We start from the raw sequence: 23,486 nt of genomic DNA, 5'->3' as shown, positions 1-23,486 counted from the left end.
GAGACCATAGGACTAGTAGTTTGTGACTAAAGAGTCTTAATGAAGCCTAAAGTGATATATTTTTCTGAAATTCGTTTAGAAAAAGATAACTTATTTGTTAAAAATAGTTCAAACAAATAAATAAAATAACCATTCATACCATTTTGATCTCTTTTTAGTATTGATGCAGATTAGAGAAGACCCAGTTTTGTTAATCAGTGTTTGTTGTACAATACACTATAATCACCTTTAGAGCAATGCTAACCCTCTGGTACTATCCATAGTAGCAGACAAACAATTGTTTTGAAAAAAAGTCAAATATTTCCATCTAATTTGCTCGATTTATGAATGGTATAATATGTTGGAATGGTGAAACACACCAATTTTATCAAGATTCGGATCCAAGATTCAAATAAATAATGATATTTTATACCGTTCTTATTGTTTGATTTAACATTTTATAAATTTGTTGTTGCATATGTAAACAAAGTGTGTGCGCGCATACTAGTGTCGGGTTAAACACCGTATAAAATGATGTATATCCGTGACTGATCAAACAAGGTGGTTATTGAAAAACGTGGTGGGGAATACATGTATGTTTTATCATATTCATGTCGATCAGTCATTGAGTATGGTCAATGAAAGTGAAATTTCATATAAAAATGCTCTATAACTTCAGTCTCTAAATACAGTTAAAAAGTGACCAGAATGCAGTAGTTTACGTTTCATTTTCAAAATTGTCTAGGGGAGGACCTCCAAAGGAGAGGGACATCCCTTCCCGCACATACCCCCTTCGCCACTTCGTTGCTCAATAACAATCGTCGATGGCCAAAATTCGCACCTCCCTCTTGAAAACCCTGGCTACGGGCCTGAATTAACATGACTCAATCTATAAAGAATTCCATAGTTGACAAACGTCAAAAATCACATAATGTTTTATCTTTGTAGGTCTGAAATTTTCTTTGTCATCCCGCTGCTAAAATTGGCTCCGTTGTTGTAAAGGTCGGATAGACACATTAAAAGTGACCTTGTCATTTTTCCTCTTTTTAAAACTTATTTTCGTCAACAGGTTGACAAAAGAATAAACTTAAAGTAAACACAGGACTGTACTATGCAATTTGCATTTTTTTAAATAAAGGGAATGGATAACCAAATAAATGCTAAACACAAATCTGTGTCGTGTTAAGGGCGAATGTGTCTGACTCATGCGAATTCATTCGTCTATTTCTCATCAACTTGCTAAATGAAATGTAGTATTCCAGGGAGCTAGATATACATATTACCAGAACGTTATGCTGCAATGAATGTTCATTGAGTTGGTTCAATTATTGCAATATTTTATTAAAATTGTGTGGGAGCGTAAGTAATAATCAACTTTACGTCTCAGCGTAAATTACCTTTTTCGCTGTGTTGGCGAATTGCTGACTTTCTGAAATAAAATAATTGTTTTTTAAATGAAACATGATTCCCCTGCGAAACTATATTATTTTGATTTGTGACCAAGTACGAAGAAAGTACGGGTACTTCAATGTTACGCAGAAGTTACGAAACACTAACTCATAAACAGTACTCAGTGTTTGTTTTATTTTCTTAAAAGAAAAGCCGTGTCTGTTTTGCGCTTGTATTTCGATTGCGTTATCTTTCGGTTATTTATTTTTGAAAACAATCTTTACCATCATTATCAACAATAAAATCATTATCATCAACACCATCATAATCATAAATATAATTCATATTCAGTAATAATAATTATCATAATTATTGATAGTGTTTATTTGCATGTACATGTATGTGTTTTGTTTGCATGTGTGCTGTGCACCTGATGTAATATGTAACAATTATGTGATTCTCACGAGTTTATTCAAAAATACATGTACATTATAAAAAAGAAAAACTGTTTTAAAACTGTCGGAAATCAAAATTATAAATGTGTGCTTATGCTATTTAAGTCATTTTTGCATGGCATTTGTTTCCATCTTAGCGATTCATTTGCTATAAATTAGTAGACAGAAATGTAAAGCCATTTCTTTCGGCTCTTTGTTCGATGGTTTACTAATGATTGATCGGATTATGCAGCCATATGTGTTAGTTTACCACAACACATGGAAACTCATGATTGGTCACACAGTCATACAGTCATGGTTTGACGGTTATACATTGGTCAATTTAATCATATGTCTTTTTATTATCCGCGACATGCAGTTAGAAGATACAAGACTAGTGTGTGCTGCTCAATCACATCCTCTCTATTGTTACAGTTCATTGGTAGTTTATCTGAGTAAAACAAACACGTGCAGAGGTCATACAGAATGTGCTATGAATTTAATGTGATACATTGGTCTTCATACCGCATGCTGTTTACGTGCACGTTTACTGTGCGTTTTAATAACTACTTATATAAGTTAAGAAAAGAAAGTTCTGAACACACATTATAAATTAAAGTTGAAACAAACTTATTATAAGACATTGCTAGAATCGCCAATTTTGTGGATTTTTGCGAATAATTGTGTGAAACTAAGACGGACTTACGAAGAAAAGCTTGAATCGCTTATATTTCCGTAAATTTCCTCGAGGAATACACCAGCTCTAACCAGTGCACGTTAACGGGATATTTAAACAAGCACCTATCGGTATTCGCTCCTGGTACATCTCTTGTTTGGACGTTTTCCATACACGTCAGACGTGACGTCATCAATGGCTATCCTGCGGACTCTATGGACCCTACGCACTGTTCTGGTCATAGTGCTGACCCCTGTCCTGCTTTCGCCACTTCTTGTGTACGGCTCAAAGGTATGTGCACGTGCTTGTTAACTATATGTCTACGCGACATCGGGCTTTAAATGTCACTTTGTACTATTTAGTTTTGGACAAAATTTATTATTATTTTGTGATGCTATGATTATGCCGATGATAATTATATGAGGCCGATGTTAAAGATGATAATGATAGCGATATTGATGGTGTTTAATCTTAATGGCCTACGCTGTGTGTGTGGGGGGGGTGCATTTAATACTTAACATGTCATCATTACGTACTCAACTTCTGGGCGGATGTCGCTCACATGTTCACAGCTGAATGACCATACTGCGCAGATGATCGCAAAGGATGGCTATTTAGCTGCGACAAGTTTGGCAAATAAATGACCGTTTAATTTTTTTACACTATAATATATTTTTTCAAAAAATGTGTCTATGCATTCCCGCGTAATGTTGTGCGAATTTCGCGCAAATTCTCAGAGCTGCATAACCTTAATGTATAGGTTCATTTTAACCACTGTAGAAATCATTCTTCCATACATTGTGTGGACTCATCCCGCTACAATCGCCATACGTATTTCAACATACTTTCACATTCAAAGAGATTTGATGTGAAAGTAATCGTACAGGTTTTTGACAGCAACCAATTTTTGTCTAATTATAGCCCTTTTTTCCACTGAAGAAAATATGGGGAAAACTTTGGTGGCTACTTATCTTTAAATAAGTTCACAAATAAAACATCACAATTTTAAGGTTATTGAATGTGGAAGAAATTTAACTGCAGCATAGTTGATGGTATTAAGATGATGATGATGGTGATGATGATGATGATGATGATGATGATGATGATGATGATGATGATGATGATGACGATGATGATGATGATGATGATGATGATGATGATTACGATACACGACATGTATTCCTGGAGAGTAAACTAGTATAGTAAGTAGGCAACGTGTCAGTACAGTTTTCTTCTTTATTTCACGCCACTCTTCCACAATTCAGCAAGGCGCAGCGGGGTTCTGTCTTCTCCTTATGGCAATCTACTGGCTCACTGAGGCGTTCCCTATCGCTATCACGGCGCTACTTCCGGTACTGCTGTTTCCAGTCACCGGCATCATGACGGGAAAACAGGTGTCCGCAACGTATATAAACGTGAGCAAATTGCAAACATTGTTTCAACTGTTTACAAGCACGTGTTCTTACCAATGATAGTTATAAAATTGTAATGATGACTTTTCTGGTTAAAAAAAGGTATTTAAATATTGAGTTTAACCCATTTATGCCTAGCGTCTAGAAAAAAGGCCTTGGCAAACAGCGTAGACCCGAATGAGACGCCGCATGATGCGGCGTCTCATCAGGGTTTGCGTTGTTTGCTTATAGAAATTTCTGTAAGAAATATTATAAATATAGAAATAAATATAATAGAAATCCCTAATTTTGGAAATAAATTGATCCAATTTAGAAGGATGGGAGAGTCCATTAGGCATAAATGGGTTAAGTATCCTTTGAATAAGCTTAGAAAATGTGTCTTGTTGTAAGATATATAATCAAAGTGAAACTGCAGCTGCATCGGCTGGTTAAGAACCATACTGTGGCATATGGGTCTTTCAAAAAGATGGCAATTCGACAGTATGGCGTTCCGATACGTTCTACTTGGATAAGTCTAATTTATAATAAAAAAATGATGTGGTAAATGGTTTATACTTTTTGAAATAAAAAATCACAATTAACTTAAAACAGACTTCATATTTTCAAACAAACTTCAGAAATTGCACGAGTTAAAGAGGAAACTAACAATTGTAATACGCTTTGGAGATTTGTGGAACTGTAAACGCTACACGCACATGTTTCCCGCGCAGGACTCTTCTATGCTGTTTGTTGGCGGCCTGATCATGGCGGTGGCTATCGAGCATTGGAACATACACAAGAGGATCGCACTGAAGATACTCATGGTCATTGGTACTGAGCCAAACAGGTAACCTACCAACAAGGTGTGATTGTCAGTGGTGAGACAAGTAGGTAACTTAGCAACAAGGTAGGGCAATCGGCAGTGAGCCACACAGTTAATCTTATATGTCTGTGTGAACAACTGCACAGAGATTAGCCAGTAACCTATGGTAGCACGGTATGATAATCGGTACCAAGGCAAACAACTTACAGGCCACTTTTAATTTTATCGGACATGTAAAGAAGCATTAAGATATGGTTATTTTAGGCCGTAAAGGTAATTTAGAATCACTGTATTATCATAAGTTCTGAACATGTAATCTATCTAGCAATACACCAATGCGGTAACTTAGAAACGCGCGGTGGTCACTGGTACCGACTGATTCCTCAAGTTAACACGCAACGCGGTGTAGTCTTTGATGTGTAGTTTCACTGTATCCTGCATACAGTACGATAAGGTCATTGAAACTCACAGTTTACAAAGAACTATAAATTGGATATGGTCTTTGATGCTTAGATCAACACGTAAGCTAGAAAAATGATAAGTAACTGATGGATCCTATAGCTAAAATACATGTAGATACACATGTAGTAAAATAATAAAGTAAAATCAACGTTAATATAACAGCAAAACACTGAAAAACCATCTTTCGTCCATGTAACATAAACGCCGATGTTTTATCAGACACCGATGTAGCATCTATCACCGATGTAGCATCTATCACAGTTGAAACATCTATTAACGATGTAGCATATGATACCGATATAACATAAATCGCCGGTGTAACATATATCACCGATGTATCATCGTTCACCCATGTTACACAAAAAAGCGACGTTGCATCCATCAACGATGTATCATTTATATTCGATGTATCATAAATTGAGTTAGCCTCAACCACTTATGTTTTCCTTTTCCTGCTAAGAAGAAGAGTGAAAATGGCTAAACGCAACCAACATAAAACCAGCACAGCCAGCTCATCAGTATCTTAGGGTTTTACATAAATCCTTGACTCTATAAAGAAATGCCTTTGATTTGATTTGATTGTCTAAGGGACTATGATTTCATCAACACGGTTAAGACTGAACATCAGTGATTTGCAGGCTGATGCTGGGGATGATGCTGCCCGCCTGGTTCCTCTCCATGTGGACCAGTAACATAGCAACCAGCGCCATGATGATGCCCATCGCTGACGCCCTGCTTCACGAGTTGCAGAAGGGAGAGTGCGAGCTCGATGCGAATGAACATGGTAATAAAAGTGAGCCACGCTCTGCGAAATGTGGGCCAAATACATGTGCGTACAGTGTCGTCCCAAATGAGCCTGTGCAGTCCGCACAGGTTAATCAGGCACGACACTTTCCGCGTAGCGTGGTGGAGGTAAACTCAGCGTGGTTTTGCAGGTAAACGCGCACTCCTTAAAATTAAAAATTCAATTAAAGCAGTCTGCACAGGTTAATCTGCAGCGACAATACGCACATGCATTAAGTCACGTTTTCATAGAATGAGGCTGAAATCGGGGTATGGGTTATGTGGAATTGCTTGGGTTTTTTGCTTAGTTGGTTAATTTTGTTTATCGGGCTGCATACTTCGAGGACGCTCATATGGGGCTTTCCAGGTGGTGAAATTAGAACAATTTGGAAGAGATTATTTTGGATACCAATATTGTCCATCTGATAGAAATAACAACTTGTGTTCAATTTTCTATTTCATATTGTATTTCTTAGCCTATGGATGTACTTGGATAAATAATATGGAATCATTAAAATATTAATGATATTGGCTTACAAGAACTCAGTTAGTTTGATTGTATTGAAGTTTTTGGCATGTGGCTTGATAAACATATTCCAAAATGTGTCTCGCTCTGTAAAAACGTGATATCATGCCTGTGAGTCAAGTGTCGTCCCGGAGTCGTCCCGGAGTCGCCTGTGCAGGCTTATCATGAACACGGACCTCAAGGTTGTTGTCATGAACGACCCGTTCCGTCTCAACTGGAATTTTGCTAAGAAGAGACTTCCTTTAAACGAAAATTACCACTTAAGCAGAAAGTGTCGTCCTTAATTGGTCTGCGCGGGTGTCAACTTATTCCAACATAACATTACCTTAAAGGGGCCGTCCAACAGATTTCGGCATGTATTGAAGCTTGTCATTAAATGATTTTAATGCTTTATATTGATAAATTTAAACATTTGAACTAAAAATTTCCAGTAAAAAAATAAGAATACAATTTTTAAAACAAGGAAAAAAGTAACCCTCAACAAGGCTCGAACCACTGACCCCTGAAGTCGTTGAGTTAAAATCTCCTAACCAGACCTCTCGACCATCCACGCTCATGCTTAAAGCAAATGTATTTTTAGGTATATAAGCAATCCTCTTAGTTTCCCAAAATATCGTTTCGCGTCGCACGACGCTTTATCTGTTGGACGGCCCTTTTAACCCAACAAAATATTTACTTAACATAAAGTCAGCTTAGCCCAGCATATTGTCAACTTAACCCAACGTAATTTTAACTTTACTCAATTTAATGTCCACTTAACCCAACATAATGTTAACTTCACCCAACATAATGTCAACTTAACCCGACATAATGTTAATTTAACAAAACATAATGTTGCGTTTATCCAACATACAGTCTCCTTAACACAAAATAGCTTAACCCATCATAATATTTATATAACCCAAAATAATACCAACTTAACCCAACATAATGTTAAATTAACAAAACATGAAGTTAAGTTGAACACAATGTCCACTTATCGAACATACAGTTTTTTTCTCAACAAAAGACAGTTTCGGGGTTATGAACCTTAGAACTCAATAAACACATTGAGGGCCAAAACATTTCTACGGTATTTATCCAGCGTGGTAAATGCGTAAGATTTTGTCTCTGTGTAATTTTAGAACTGGTGCTTCTAACGACTCGCATTTGACTATTAGTTGCTAAAGTACTGTAAAAAAAGAAAGACATATGATTTAAAAAAAAATTACTTGTTCCATCTGATATTTTCAGATAATGCATGTGCATCTGATTCCAATGGTTATGGCGCATGCGCTGAAAGAGAATTGAATAAAGGTTTGGGGATTCTTTCTCCTCAACTTACTTTTTTCACATTACTGACTGTTTTCATTTTTCGTCATGTATTTTTGTTACTAAAGCATGTCACACTTAATATAAACCTCAATAGTAATCCGCACTATGTAGACTAATAGCCATGTATAACTATTATATGTTGCTTGGTATGTTGCCAATGGTATAGGCGGATCCAGGGGGGGGGGCGGACGCGGCGTACGCCCCCCCCCCCCTAAAATCTCCAAAGTCAAGTAAATTCATTTGATTTTTTACACTTAACTAGATCTAAATTACCTATTTAAACTTGTCAAAGCCTTTAAAATCGCTAAAATCGTGGAGCTTCCGGGCGGCTTCGCCCCCCTGAACCACCAGAACTATAAACTATGCACTTTTTTGGCATTATAAGGAGGTACTTTGATGAAAGTATATCAGGCGTGACCTGCTCGAGAAGTGGTTGTCAAAGCCTTCAAAGTCATTAAAATCGTGAAGCTTTCGGGGGGCTACGCCCCCTGGACCCCCTAAACGACAAACTATGCACTTTTTTGGCATTATAAGAAGGTACTTTGATGAAAGTATAAGGCGTGACATGCTCGAGAAGTGGTTGTCAAAGCCTTCGAAATCACTATAATCGTGAAACTTACGGTGGGCATTGGCCCCCCTGGACACCCTAGCAGAGCTTTGTCCTGCACCCGCCAGGGGCCCTTGCGGCCCTTGATCACCAGCAAATCTTTCAATATCCCGCCCCCCCCCCCCCCGCCCCTAGCCAGAAATCTTGGATCCGCCCCTGAATGGTTAGTCATTAAATGTAACTGTTTATTAGACCAATTGTAAAATAACAAAAACTTCTAAATAAGTATGCTTCGAAATATTATTTTATAACCAGACAATGTGGCAACGGTAAAATTCTTAACGCGCACAATTCTACTATGATTCACGTCTACTTTCAGCGGACGAACCCTTTCACGCCTCAAACCATTTGTCAATGACAGAAAGTCAGGTGAACAGCGAACTTGGTAGTGATTCAAGGTTGGAGTTTTTTTCAGAGTATAATTGAAACTCAGTTAATGACCACTATCATACCACAAATCTGCGTATGTTTCGGATACGAACAACGTATTACCTGCGATGCAAATAAAAACATGCACGCATTATTACGAAATACCGTTAGGGCCATCGTGGTTACACATTAAAATCCAGAGGGCGACAATGCGATAGTGCGATAGTACGATGGCGACAATGCGATAGTACGATGGCGACAATGCGATCGTACGATGGCGGCAATGCGACAACGCGATAGAACGATGACAACAATGCAACAGTGCGGCAACACGATGGCGACAGTGCGATAGTACGATGGCGATAGTCATATCGTACTGTCGCCATCGTATCATCGCATTGTCACCATCGTACTATCGCGTTATCGTACTGTCGTCATCGTATTATCGCATTGTCTCCATCGTATTATCGCACTGTCGCCATCGGATTGACGCACTGTCGTCATCGTATTATCGCATTGTCACCATCGTAATATCGCACTATCGCATTGTCGCCATCGTACTGTTGCCATCGGATTGTCGTATTGTCGTTATCGTATTATCGAACTATTGCATTGTTGCATTGTCGCCATCGTACTATCGCACTGTCGCCATCGTATTGGCGCACTTCCACATAGTATTATCGCATTGTCGCCATCGTACTATCGCGTTATCGTACTGTCGTCATCGTATTATTGCATTGTCGCAATCGTATTGTCGCACTGTCGCCATCGTATTGTCGCACAGTCGTCATCGTACTATCGTGTTGTCGCCATCGTACTATCGCATTGTCGCATAGTCGCCCACTGGATTTCAATGTGTAACCACGATGGCCTTAACGGTATTCCGTACCTTTTAATTAAGCCTGTGCGGACTGTAAGGCTAATCTATACGCACATGCATTAAACCCCCTGTTCACAGAGCGCGGCTCATATTTAAGGTCCGATATTCTAAGTCACTAGGGAAAGAAAACACAATATGTGAATTATACCATTCATTACATGCATGGGAATAAGGTTTTTGAAGACGCAATTTTGTAACCAAATACCTCATGATGGATACATTTTCAGAGAAGTCACCGAACCGTGCAAAGAAAAAGCGCCTTCTCGGGAGCACCTTCAGATGGCCAAGGCGCTTACAATCAGCATCGCCTACTCCGCCAGCATAGGGGGCACCACCACCCTCACCGGATGTGCCTCCAATATCATCCTCAAAGGCATGGCGGATCAGTATGTACAGCCGCTATAACCGATGATCGGTTTGCGAATATGAATAGTTTGATACATTTTGTTTGAAAATTGACGCGCGAGCATTTTAGATTTAAATTAATTATCCGGCAAAGATATCAAATCAAGAAAAACAAAATGCTCCTTTCCAAGCGCGCGTTCATTTATGAATATGAAATATTTATCTGTCTGTAGGAAAATGTATCATCTTTTAACAATATACTCCCTTTATGACCAGAATATTGCAAAAGAGAACGAGCAACGTAGAGATTCCGTCCCTTCGTGTTATCAACGGACGACATATTTCCCATATGTTTTTATATTGGAGACCAGGAATCAAAACAATAGAGCCTCGCTATGGGAGAAGGGGGCTTAATGCATGTGCGTTATGAGTCGTCCCATATAAGCCTGTGTCATATCCCAGGCTTATCAGGGACGACACGTCCGTCACAAATTTACGTCACAACACATCTAACGTCACAAATTTTCCGTCACAACACATCTTACGTCACGCATCTTGCGACACATAGGATATTCAAGGAGAAAAGGTTGGACTCCGGCCTGTCATTCGGCACGTGGCTTGTGATCGGTTTCCCCGTGTCTCTCATCATCTTCATCGCCATGTTCCTCTGGCTCATCTTCTACTTCCGTGGATGCAGGTAAACATGTGCCTGTGAGTCGTTGAGTCTTCAAATATATGACTGTGTCCGAACATCTCCCTCTTATATCCAGTGGCCATTCAAATACATGCGATATCTGTCGATTCCAAATATTTGATAATTTATATAAATTAGTCTTTATTTTTTATTTGATAATAAACATGTTTTACTTTAGACTAAATATTAACAATTAAGTTATTATAAAATGAAAACGGATTGGCATAAACGTATACAAACGCTATACATTCTTAAGATGATGAAGGATTTTATATTGTATACGTATTACGGGCGGGACACACTGCGTTTCGTTAAATGTAAATTATTTCTATAATTTTACCACACCGTGTTAAGTGTTTGGGGAGGAAATTACATTTCGTTTTGATAGGGAGATCTGAGGATCCCAATTATTCTCACATTTCTTATAAGGCAGAATTGTTACAAAAGTTTGTAACCCAGATAACATTAAGATTAAACAGAGGAAGGTTGTATACTGGAGTCATCATTTTTTGTGGTTATTTGTTTGAATAGTCTATTTGCATTTCTCGTGTTTTCAAACTGCTTCTTCAATTTTGTATTCACATTCAACCTCTCACTCTTTATTTTCAAAATGAAAATACTATTGCCTGTCGATAATTGTCTGATAATATTTCATATGGTCGTTATGGTCCATAGGTATTTATCACATTGAGCAAAAGCATTAGTTAAAAAACGTACTTATGGTACGATATGACCATGAAGAATAAACCGCACACAATTTTGAAATGTACATGAGTTGCGTTCTGAGAAAACTGGGCATAATGTATGTGCGTAAAGTGTCGTCCCAGAGTAGCCTGTGCAGTCCGCACAGTCTAATCAGGGATGACACTTTCCGCTATTATGATATTTTTCGTTTAAATGAAGTCTCTTCTTAGCAAAAATCCAATTTAGGCGGACAATGTCGTCCCTGATTAGCCTGTTTGGACTGCAAAAGCTAATCTGGGACGACACTTTACGCACATGCATTATGTGCAGTTTTCTCATAATACTACTCAGAAATATTTAGTTTTAAAGCTTTTTTCCAGATACCTTTCTCGGTGAATGTATTATGCACATATCCACATTACCCAAAAAACAAAACAGCCATTTGTATTACGACACGTAATCATATTTTACAATTACGCACGTGCTATTATACGACTAAAATGTTTAAATGATGATTTATTATCATTTCAGCTGCTTTACTAAAACTGGAAAAACGTCCGGAAAACTTCGGCACTTTATCAAACAAGAGTATATATCTCTGGGTCCAATCCGGTAAGTGACTCTGTTGTTGCAGTGAAATTAGTATATCGCATTTTCGGGGTATTTGTAAATACGGTGTGTTTGCTCTGAAATATACGTACTATCGCAATTGCTTTACTTTCTTTATTGAAAATCAATAATGTCTGTACATATATTAACAGATTTCCCGAGGTGATGGTGATCTCCCTTTTCCTGCTCCTGGTTGTACTGTGGGTATCACGTGACCTGGGCGGGGCCGGTGGGTGGGGTAACCTCTTCAAATCAGAGTAAGCACAGTAGTTAATTCGGTACGAGTTAGTTCCCCATTTTATCCGGGAACAAAGACAAGTGTAAAGGTTCCTGCTTTAATGAACGAATGTGTTGATATTATTGATATATTAACTCCAATATCTCCCAGTCGATAATATTTTATCGATCAATATACTATACTATCTTCAAAAGAAGATGGTTGTTTTGGGGTAAACTAATATAACATATATAATCAAATATGAGGCAGTTCCTATTATATAATTAAAATTTAACGATGATGATGGTGGAGAATTTACCAATGTGACTTTTATTTCACTGTCATAAAATTTCAATTTCAACTCATACGGATTTCTTCTGCTAGTATAATCTATTTATATTTTGCTGTAAAACGAAAAAGGCAACACATTTATGATAATATCAAGCAGTAGATATCAAGTTATATAATGAACATGTTTGATAATACACATGCAACAAAATAATGCCGTTTATGTTGACGTCTGCCTCGCAGTTACGTGACGGACTCGGCTGCCCCGACCCTGGTGGCTGCTCTGCTCTTCCTTATACCCGCCAATCTGCTCGACTTCTTAAAAACAAGTATGTACTGTATGGGGATGGGGTGGGGAGGACTGCATTATTATTTTTTCGTTGTGTTCACCTTTTTTTGCGATATAATTGTTGGATAAGATACAGAACGTGTGTATGTAAATGCCGGCCTTCATGCGTTACCTTCGTTGGTCTACGTCTGCACACCCTTCTACGGAGTGATAGCGCATACGCACTGAAAACTGTGGCTTTAAACGTTTCCAATATCGTTTAAACACAAAGTAAAATTTCTTTAATACTAGAATCCAGAATTATTCTGGCTCTTTTAATTACATACCAGCATAGTATTCTGTGTTCAATGTTATTGTTCCTCAATACAATGTATTATAAGTACGTATGCGAAGAGTCAGAACTTTCCATAATTCTGTTGTTAGTCGAGTTAAAAAATATATTAAATAATTTAAACATATATTGGTTTTTGATGCAACTGTTGCAAAAATATGTTACGAACGAATTTGGCTCTGGGAAAATGGGTCCTAGTGCATGTGCATAAAGTGTCGTAGTATATTAGTATGTGCAGTCCGCACATGCTAATCTGGGACGATACTTTCCGCATTTATGAGGTTTCTCGTTTAAAGGGAGCCTCTTAGCGACAATCAAGTTAAGGCCGGAATGGTCGTGTCCGCACCAGTTATTCTGGAACTACATTTAACGCACATGCATTTAGTCCGGTTTTCCCAGAGCGTGGCTCATATAAGACATGCACGTTACTTACAACATATTAAACATCTGCGACAGAGGGTCGGCCGGTGGCGGTGAAGCCGCTACTCACGTGGCGTGCAGTGAACGACAAGGTTCCCTGGGGGCTCTTCCTGCTGTTCGGTGGAGGATTCGCACTCGCTCAGGCTTGCAAGGTACCGCCATTTGAGATAAGCCGATAGGCTATATAATGCACTGTTCATGATATGGGCTCTGGCTCTTCTCTCTCACACCCAATAACAGATGCAGGAAAAGACACACATGGTAGCGGAAAACTCAGCTAGACTGGGCATCCGCATCCAACATCACACCCTTCGCTGTCCAAGGCGAGGCTCTGGAGGAGGTGGACAGCTTCACATATCTCGACAGCATTCAGGACAACCAGGGAGGAACGGATGCAGATGTCAGAACCCTTATTGGTTAAAGCATGAGCATCCTTTCATCAGCTGAAGAACATCTGGGGATCCAACGCAATCGGCATCTCCACCAAGATTAAGCTCTTCAACATCATCGTGGGGTCAATATAATGGAGCAGAGACCTGGAGAACCACTGTCACCACCATAAAGAAAATACAGGTCTACATCAACACCTGCCTCGGTGAGATCCTCAAGATCCGCATGGCCAGAGCCAAAACAGCAGCCAGTTAATGAAGACATCCTCCGAGGACGCTGGCGGTGAAAGGCTCCACCCTTCGCAAGCCTGCATCCAATACCACAAGGCAATCTCTCACATGGAACTCCCAAGGAAAGAGGAAGAGAGGGCGGCCTAGAAAAACATGGGTGAAGCTGGAGAGACTCGCCTATAACCGAGGCGCCTAGAGGAAGCTGGTTGGCGGCCCAGACGGGACCACAGGCGAAGATGACATGAGATAGAGAATCATATAGGCTGGGAAAAGGGACATAATATGTTTCCTTAAAGTGTTGTTCCAGATTAGCCTGTGCAGTCCGCACAGGCTAATCAGGGTGGAAACGTTCCGCCTTAACTGGAATTTTTGCTAAGAAGAGACTAATCTGAGAAGAAACTTCATGCACATGTATTAAGCCCATTTTGATGTGCAACAAACTGATCATTTGTATAAGGTATACATATTTTGTATTATTGAATGCACACTATGTGATACTACTATGTATATTGTTTCTTGCGAGTTCATTTATTGTGCATTACGCTTGTGAACTTTTTGCACAAATCGTTGTACTGCTCTGAATGGTTTGCAATAATCAGATTATAAATATATGCCAAACTCATGTTTTTACTAATCTAACTTAAGTTAGTGATATACATGCATATTTTATATTTATAAGTGAATTTTTGTTTACTTTAATTGAGGAATACGTTCTTGTGATTTAAAATCTCATGTTTACGATATTTTACAACTCTCTACGTGAAACTGAATCGATACATACGTGCTGATTACCCGGCAAATTGAAAGAATGATTGATAACGATAACATACGATAAAGCTGGGCCGAACATCTATTACCAGCGTCAAACCGTTTAACAAAACCATGAAACTGATAATTCTCAAACAATCTCTTCAGGTTTCAGGGTTGTCCGAGTCCATCCGCGACGCGCTGACGGTGTTTCAGGAACTTCCGGTGTGGCTCACCAGCTTCCTGGTGGCTCTGATAACGTCGATGATAACGGAAGTGGTCACCAACACCGCCACGTGCACGCTCGTGCTGCCCATCATATCACAACTGGTGCGTCTAGAAAATTAGTGTCAAAACATAGCTTGGGATCATCTGAACCTCGTTCTGGGCAAAGTGACTTAATGCATGTGCGTAGTGTCTTCCTATATTAGCCAGTGCAGTTCTCACAGGCTAATCAGGTAATACACTTCGTGCTTATTAGATTTTTTTAGTTTAAAGGTAGTCTCTTCTAAGCAAAATCAAGTATAGGCGGAAAGTGTCGTCCCGCATTAGCCTGTGCTTACTGCACAATTAAACATGTAAGGGATAACAGCCGCAAAGTGTTTCAATTTATAGGGTAGATAACCGCAGAGAGGATTATACGGTCCTCTGTCTATCATCTCAAAGTAATATTTTATTATTTTTCAGGCGTTGGGCATAGGCGTCAACCCACTCTATCTCATGATACCCACGGCTGTGGCGACGTCATACGCGTTCATGTTGCCAGTAGCAACGCCTCCTAACGCCATGGTCTACTCCATGGGCTATTTCTCTATCAGCGAGATGGTGAGTGAACGTATCTATAAAACGGCCATTAATACAATCAGAATTTTAATGTGTGAACAGGATTTTTTTAACTTATCTCATTAGTTTAAATATCGGGCGATGTTGTGCGATTCAGCGAAGATTAATTTATCCAAAATGTACAGACACGTGTATATGTTGAAAGCAATCGTTTGATGTTTTTACCGATTTGATTTGGTGGACATTTGTTCGCTACACCGGCAAAAAAACATCAGTTTGCTTTTTTAAACTCTACTATGTCACAACTTATAAAAGGTCATCACGTTCCAACTAGGTTTTGATTATATGTTTCTTTGCGTTTTTAAATAAATTAATCTTCGCTGGATCGCACTACATCGCCCGTTTTTAAACTATTGAAAACTATGTTGAAAAAAGTATAGAAAACATTCTTACTCAGTAGATTTCTATGTGTATTTTTCTAAACTTCCGGCCCTTAGCGCCACGTCGGAATTAGCATTGGCTCGTAAATTAATGCATCTTAAAAAGAGGTGACACGCGGTATGTACGGTCGTGTAATAGGTGCACCTTGACGAAGTGGTCGATTTTTACGATTTTAAAATAGCTTAGTAGTTTGAACATAATTTTGATTGATGTAAGGAAAATTTAGTTTTTGATTTTGATTGGTATATAGCAAGTGTTGATATAGCTTGGACATTTCGCATGATATTGTTATATGAGGAGTTTGGTTTGCAGGTAAGTGCAGGTTGGTAAGGGGCTTTTATTTCTCTCGTTAATTGTGTATGATTGTGATTGCAAAATAAGAAGTTGGTATATATTGGGTTGAAAATTACTCGTTAGTTTTAATCTCGGGAACACAATTTCTATTGAATCCGCCATGCTTCTATATGGACCGTGCTATGTGAAAAAGGGGTTTAATGCATTACCGTAAAGTGTCGTCCCAGATTAGCCTGTGCAGTCCGCACAGGCTAATCAGGGACGACACTTTCCGCCTAAACTAGATTTTTGCTAAGAAGAGACTTTCTTTAAACAGAAAATATCATAAAAGCGGAAAGTGTCGTCCCTCATTAGCCTGTTCGGACTGCACAGGCTAATCTGGAATGACACTTTACGCACATGCTTTAAATCCTATTTTTACAGAGCACGGCCCTTATAATGTAGCGGTAACAGAGTAGTATACCTGCGGGTTCCGACGTTGTGTTTAAATGGCTGCGATTGGTCACAGAGCCATCCCCAGGATTATTTGAACCTCGTTCTTGGAAAACGGGGCTCAATGTCGTAAAGTATGGTCCCAGATTAGCATGTTCATTCCGCACAATCTAATCAGGGACGACAATTTCCGCCTAAAAAGGATTTTCGCTTAGAACAAACTTCATTTAAACAAAAATACCATTAAATCCGAAAGTTTCGCCCCTGATAAGCCTGTTTGGACTGCACAGGCTAATCTTGTATAACACTTAACGCACGTACATTAAGCCACATTTACCCGGAGCTATGTTCATTTTCTGGTGCCTTTGTTCCGTCAAGAATATTCAGCTCCTGAAGTTAATCTTTTTCTACGCGGGTGTCAAATAAAGTAATATGGTACGTGTAAATAAATCAGTAATCAATGATTTTGATTGGTCAATACGGATGTTTTTAACTCGGTCATTTTAGTTTATTTTATATTTTAATGGTGTTAGGTCCAGTAACAAATACTTGTCCAGAAATAAACGTTTTGTTGACGTTCAGTAATTTAATGCGTTGATATAAAATCCGTTTTTTATGAAACGATCGTAATAAGAGGAAATGGTCTTATTGTTTGAAACAGAACCAACAGCATGTTCGCTGACTGGACTGGATTCTCAAGCATAAGATAATAAATAACGTTGTACCGTAATCACTATTCTAACACAATTTTCTTAAAGAAGACAAGTCTCTGAATAATTTCTAAGTGCTATTTAATCTTTTTCTTAACTAGAGTACAATACCAAGTGATTCAAAACTATCAGTCTATCAGAGTGTTCTCTAGATCTCAGGTGCAGAATGAATGCTTAATACAACCACACAGCATTTTATTCTCAGGAAAATAAACATAAAATTAAGATATGTCATCCCATTCTTGGTTGGTTAACTGTTCTCTTCCCCCGATTTTCTAAACCCACCTCTTCGAATAACCCTTGTTGATTGGATGGATCGCTCATGCATCTACCACATGTCACAGCAGAAGAGTGCAATACACAATTATCACTTTGGGAACAGGAGACATCATTTCATTTGCATACTTGATCATACAAACAGATGCTCTCTATGGACAAACCACATTGGTAATATGAAACCTAACACTTCTATAATCAATTATGTAAACCCCGATACACATTCGATACACATTCAATCTGAACTTGTATCTGTTATGTACCTTAGGAAATTGGAATTACACTTATATAATCAATTATTTAAATTTCATTATATACCATATCTGAATTGGGACTCGTTATGTAATTGGTTTGAAGTATGTTGACCTACGAGCCAAATTGTTAATCAAGAACTAAGACAAATCAACAGGTGTTCCCGATAATTGAACTACATTGGAGAAATGAAACCATACTTACCATAATCAATTTTCCAAACTTCATTACATCCCATCCGAAGATTCTATTTCCTAAATTAGTTTATTTATACAACAACAACAACAGCAACACAATAATGTACACTGAGCTAAATTCTGTTATTATTTATATATTATTATGTCCGATAGTACAATGTACAATAATGTACATTATGTTACAACGTTGTGTATTTCTGATGGATGCCAATAGATCCACTAATTCATTCAAATTGGTCACTTAATAACAACAGTTCGAAAATATTTTGGCTGTGTTCTGTGAAAAGGTTTACTGTATGTGCGTTAAGTGTCGTCCAAGATTAGCCTTGCAGTCCGCTCAGGTCTAATCAGGGACGACACTTTCCGCAAAAACTGGATTTTTGCTAATAAGAGACTTCCGAAAAATACCATATAGAGGAAAGTGTCGTCCCCGATAAGCCTGTGCGGACTGCACAGGCTGATCTGGGACGATAGTTTACCCACATGCATCAAACCCCCTTTTCACACACGACGGCTCATTTATTAACTTTATTAAAACAATGTGCTACATATTATGTTATAATTACACTTAATGCGTTCATGACATTGAAGCGTGCGGTTTTTCTCAGAGGCACGGGACGCGCTCTGCCGCTTTTGTAATGGTTATCGTACGGTGACGTCTCCGTCTGTGTTATGTTGCAATCGAGCGACGTGAACGCACTGGTACAAATGAGACAGTGAGTGAGACAGGTTGATGTTTACTACAAATTTGATGAGCCCGTGAATTTAACATCATGTTTTCAGGCTTTTGAAAGATAGCTTTTGTTTTGAGTTGACGTATAGTAAACAAGGCAGGCTTTGGTTTTTCTGAGAAGACTATACGTGATGCTGTTATTTGTTTTGCATCTGTATATTTTAATTAAGGATATTTTTTAGTATTTAAAGTGAGAAGGATGAAAGTTTCATCATAACAAAATATCGTTTCGAAGATCAATCAAGCTTTCTAAACTCACGACATGTTTTTGACTTACGTACATTTCACGGTACTCTTGTGTGTGTTACACTACCGGTATGTGCACATGTTCAGCGTAGTGGAAAGGGCGCTTGAGCTCCAACCAGTAGATATACTGCCGGAACCCTTACCTGTCGTGCCACCGCGCACCGTCGCTCCTCCACTTTCTGTTCCTCGGGACAACGGAACGACGCCGCAGAGCTCGATTTCCGGGTCTCAAGACGTTCTTGATCTGGCGTTCATAATGGACACAACGGGCAGTATGTCTAGCTACATCCACACCGCTCGCGAAAATATCAGGCGAGTGGTCGACGAGACTGTCCAGAGCTCGAAAACGGATATCCGGTTCGCTCTCGTTGAGTACCGAGACCATCCGCCTCAAGATTCAACATTTGTTGTACGGACGCATGACTTTACGTCGTCGGTTTTGGACATGAAATCCTGGTTGGATCGCGCGGAAGCGAATGGTGGCGGCGATACACCAGAAGCTGTCGCAGACGCTCTCAATGCCACTACAGGGCTTTCTTGGAGAAAGAATGTCGTTAAAGTAGCGGTTCTCATATCCGACGCGCCTCCACACGGACTTGAACCCGACATCGATAATACTTTCAAACAAGGTGGACCAAACGGTCTGGATCCAATTGCAATAGCGCACGAAATCGCAAAACTAGGCGTGACCATGTACGCGGTGGGTTGCGAACCGGATATAACGCCGTACAAGGATCTTTTCATGGCAATAGCGCACATAACGGGCGGCCAATACATACCATTGAATAGCCCGCGGAAACTGATAGACGCTATCATCGGCGGGGCGAAAGAAGAGCTGTCCCTACAGCAGTTCGCTACTGACGTTCGTCAGGAAGTTAAAAAAGTCATTGAAGCTGGCGGCCAAGTCGACGAGAAACAGATTGCCAATAATGTGTATCAGAAGTTACATAGTGCAAACGTTGAGACGACACAACTGTTGCTGAATGATCAGCCTCTGGAAGGGCCAACAGGTGGAGCAATTGAAATAGCCGCTACGCGGAACATGTCAGAAGCGAGAAAAGTGTTCACAAAAGGCGCACCTACTGTTAGGTCATTTGCAACGGTAATGAGTGAACCGGTATATTTTGGCCGTGCCATGGTGATGCCCTCGCTCGTATCAGACGGGTCAGCAATGATGGCTGAGGGCGAGGCAATGCTTCCGATAGCGGCACTATCAGCGTCGGCAGGTGTGGGAAGCGCCTCTTGGGAGCCGGAAGTGTACACGGCCGCGAAGAAAGCGATCAGTATCGAGCAGGTTAACAGACTCGTGAAGAAAGAAACGGCGAAATTGGCGCGTTGAGCATACTGAAAAAGACTTACTTGCCAATTGGTTTTGCCTAGATTTGTATATTGTTTTTACTCAAACTGATTGTAATGTTAAGTCGTTCTTTCATTGTGAAGCATGGGCGCACTGTGTTATTTGCTGTGGAAATGTTCATATTTTATTAACTTTGTTTTACTTTGTACTAAAACATATGGTCTTTTTCATTCATGTTGCAATAAGATTGTCTTATTGGATTATTGTTTTTAGTGGCTCGGTATTGTTTGCCTTTCTTAAATAACAGATGTGATCAATCGACATTTGAACATCTGTTGAAACAATGTAGAAATAAATTAGCCGCTGAACTCTTTTTATGATAATATTTACATGTATAATGCGCTGGTAAAATTAAGCCATCTTTGTTTGCGACAAAACGTTGACAATAAATTGTCGTCAACGTCAACCATAGTAGAAGACATATATACCGAGCGTTAATTGTGTTTAAAAGGACCTACCTAATAAACGAATGCCTCTACGCAGCCACATGTGTATTTACAAACGTTACAATAGTACGGCATTGCGACGATGAACCTGACAATTAATATATTTTAAAGGGACGTAGCGACTGTGTTTCCAGTAAATGGAGAAGCATGTTCAACTGTAAATAATGTTTGGCCGAATTGTCGTACAATATATATAGTAGTCCAGATGCGCATGAATTGGTCACACTCTAAATAGCCTTAAGGTAATTTATTTTCATTTTTAATTTGATGTTTTTGATTTCTACTCTCTATTTCGTATTTCGGTTGAGTTTTCAATAATTTTGTCTTCATTTGATCATATTCGCTTTTTTAACTTAATAACAAAAATGTATACCAAAACAGGTATTTGAAACGTTTCTGTCATTCAGCATCATTATCAAAGTCGAAATCACTTGTGTAAAGTAAAAAAACGCGAGATGAGATGTGGAATTCGTCTTTGTTTCTTGGCCATATAGATGAATACGATAAACGACTAGTGAGTGAGATAAGGCTGTATAGCAATACAAATACGACCGTCACATTATACTCTGTGTCGTGCATATAATTCTTGCGAGCACAATATTTAATGTTGTATGTATGCTATTTGACACAAACGGAAATGTATGTAACAGGCAACATGTCCTCCCATCTAGTACGGACCAAGATATCCATCAACAATCCAGAGATCGCATTTTCAAACAAATGACTTGTAAATTCATTGCATACTAAATCACCTTGCACGCGATACTTTCAACCAATAAATATGATACACGCTAAACGGGAACTTAACCCAAGGGTTGCATATGACAAGAGGTGCCTAGTTGTGGTTGAGGATGCAAGTGAACTGGATGAAACGGAGCCTCTCTCTGGGAAAACGGTGTTTAATGCTTATGCGTATTGTCATCATCGATTAGCCTGTGCAGTCAGCTCTGGCTAATCAGAGACGATTTTTTTTTGCTGTTATGGTATTTTTTTGTTTCAAGTCTCTTCTTAGCAAAAAAACACACAACAGTTTAGCGGAAAGAGTCGTCCCAGATTATTCAGTGCGAAGGGCACATGCTAATCTTTGACGAGTCCGGTAAAACATGCATTAAGCCCTGTTTTCCCAGAGCGAGGCTTAAATATACATGTACTTAACAATGACTGGACTAGTCCGAGTCTAGCCTGTGTCAAATTCTTTTGTTACACACCCCGTGGTTATGATCGGTTCAAGTTGTCATTTATATTTCTACGGTTTTCTTCACTTTTTTAACTATCACATGTTCGTCAGAAATCTATATATGTATACAATGCCAATTTATATTGAAACCTGCACATATTTTCATTACCTAAGAAAATAACAAAAAGTCCCGAGATGTGGAGGAGTAAGACACTGGAGGAGTATCCTAGTTATTGCTTTGTAAGCATGACCTTTAACTTTTGATGGGCTACTTTTTAGATTGCGTTGAAGAAATCCTAGTACCTGGTTTGCATTATTAGTGATCGAGTTAATATGTTTACGTTCGAGGTTACTTCGGAGTGTAAGACTTAATTATTTGGCGTGATTTACATTTTCAAGGATGTGACCATGCAGTTTTAATATATGACAAGATTTTAGGGTTTCTATTTTTATTAAATCTTAGGATGCTGCATTTTTCTGGTTGGAATTGCATTAACTTGTCCTGCTATTATCGACCAACAGCTTCAATATCTAGCTGGAGGTTATGGGCGTCGGGAGGGATTGTTGATGTTTTTGTAGACGATGCTATCATCTGCAAAAAGTCTTAGAGTGCTATGTTGTTTATATTGATCACTAATAGGATTGGCACCAAGACACCCTGTGCGACTCCGAAGGTTACAGGCATCTTGCATGACATGGTTTCCTCCAGGGTTAGGAGTTAAATAAAACTGCACTTCCTCCACACGACCGAAAACGCTGCGTCCATTAATTTGTAATCATTAAGATGTGCGATGTTCTTTTCAGATGCGCTGTGGATTCATCCTGAACCTCGTATCAGTCCTGGTTCTCACACTGGGAGTAAACACGTGGGGAGCACAGTACTTCCGGTTGGCACATCTTCCCGCGGAATTCATCACAACAACAACAACAACAACCGGATATGTATCGACGATGTCCGACTTTTAATTCTTCGGTCGGATTTTGAGGACTTATTATAGTTGGACACTGATCTACTGCTGATATTATGTTTTCAAATCGGAAATGTTCGCCCGTAACATGTTACATATTCACTATGATACTCAGTATCCATGTTGACTTTAAACCCAAACCGCCCCAGTCTAAAGTGATCCCCCCCCCCCCTAAAAAAAGAAGAGAAAGAACCGGCCCCGATTTACATTATGTATTATTCATGTGACCATGTTTGTTCTATTAAAAGATCTATCATGTTAATTGATTGATCTTTGTTCTATTTTTCCAAACAAATT

General features: G+C 39.1%; 2 protein-coding genes across 3 annotated transcripts; both read left to right on the top strand.

Moving 5' to 3' along the window:
• The first annotated feature begins 2,178 nt into the window (after nucleotides 1-2,178).
• Nucleotides 2,179-23,451, top strand: LOC127850369 (solute carrier family 13 member 2-like). Of its 2 annotated transcripts, XM_052383350.1 has the most exons (15): nucleotides 2,179-2,769; nucleotides 3,744-3,893; nucleotides 4,601-4,716; nucleotides 5,793-5,938; nucleotides 7,697-7,759; nucleotides 8,704-8,782; nucleotides 9,861-10,019; nucleotides 10,547-10,675; nucleotides 11,888-11,968; nucleotides 12,118-12,222; nucleotides 12,714-12,799; nucleotides 13,547-13,662; nucleotides 15,046-15,207; nucleotides 15,565-15,702; nucleotides 23,026-23,451. In XM_052383350.1, exons 1-15 carry the CDS (start codon nucleotides 2,674-2,676, stop codon nucleotides 23,185-23,187), a joined length of 1,788 nt encoding a protein of 595 aa, XP_052239310.1. In that variant the 5' UTR covers nucleotides 2,179-2,673; the 3' UTR covers nucleotides 23,188-23,451. The 2 variants fall into 2 exon arrangements, with proteins under 2 accessions (XP_052239310.1, XP_052239315.1); XM_052383355.1 differs by lacking the exon at nucleotides 7,697-7,759 and having other exon boundaries at nucleotides 2,180-2,769.
• Nucleotides 19,021-23,011, top strand: LOC127850379 (uncharacterized). The gene has a single exon (XM_052383369.1). It carries the CDS (start codon nucleotides 19,258-19,260, stop codon nucleotides 20,578-20,580), a length of 1,323 nt encoding a protein of 440 aa, XP_052239329.1. The 5' UTR covers nucleotides 19,021-19,257; the 3' UTR covers nucleotides 20,581-23,011.
• Nucleotides 23,452-23,486: the final 35 nt, after the last annotated feature.

Source organism: Dreissena polymorpha, chromosome 1, assembly GCF_020536995.1.
Source record: "Dreissena polymorpha isolate Duluth1 chromosome 1, UMN_Dpol_1.0, whole genome shotgun sequence".
NCBI lineage: Eukaryota > Metazoa > Mollusca > Bivalvia > Myida > Dreissenidae > Dreissena > Dreissena polymorpha.
Note: the sequence above shows the minus strand (reverse complement) of the source record. Positions and strands in the feature narration are given on the sequence as shown.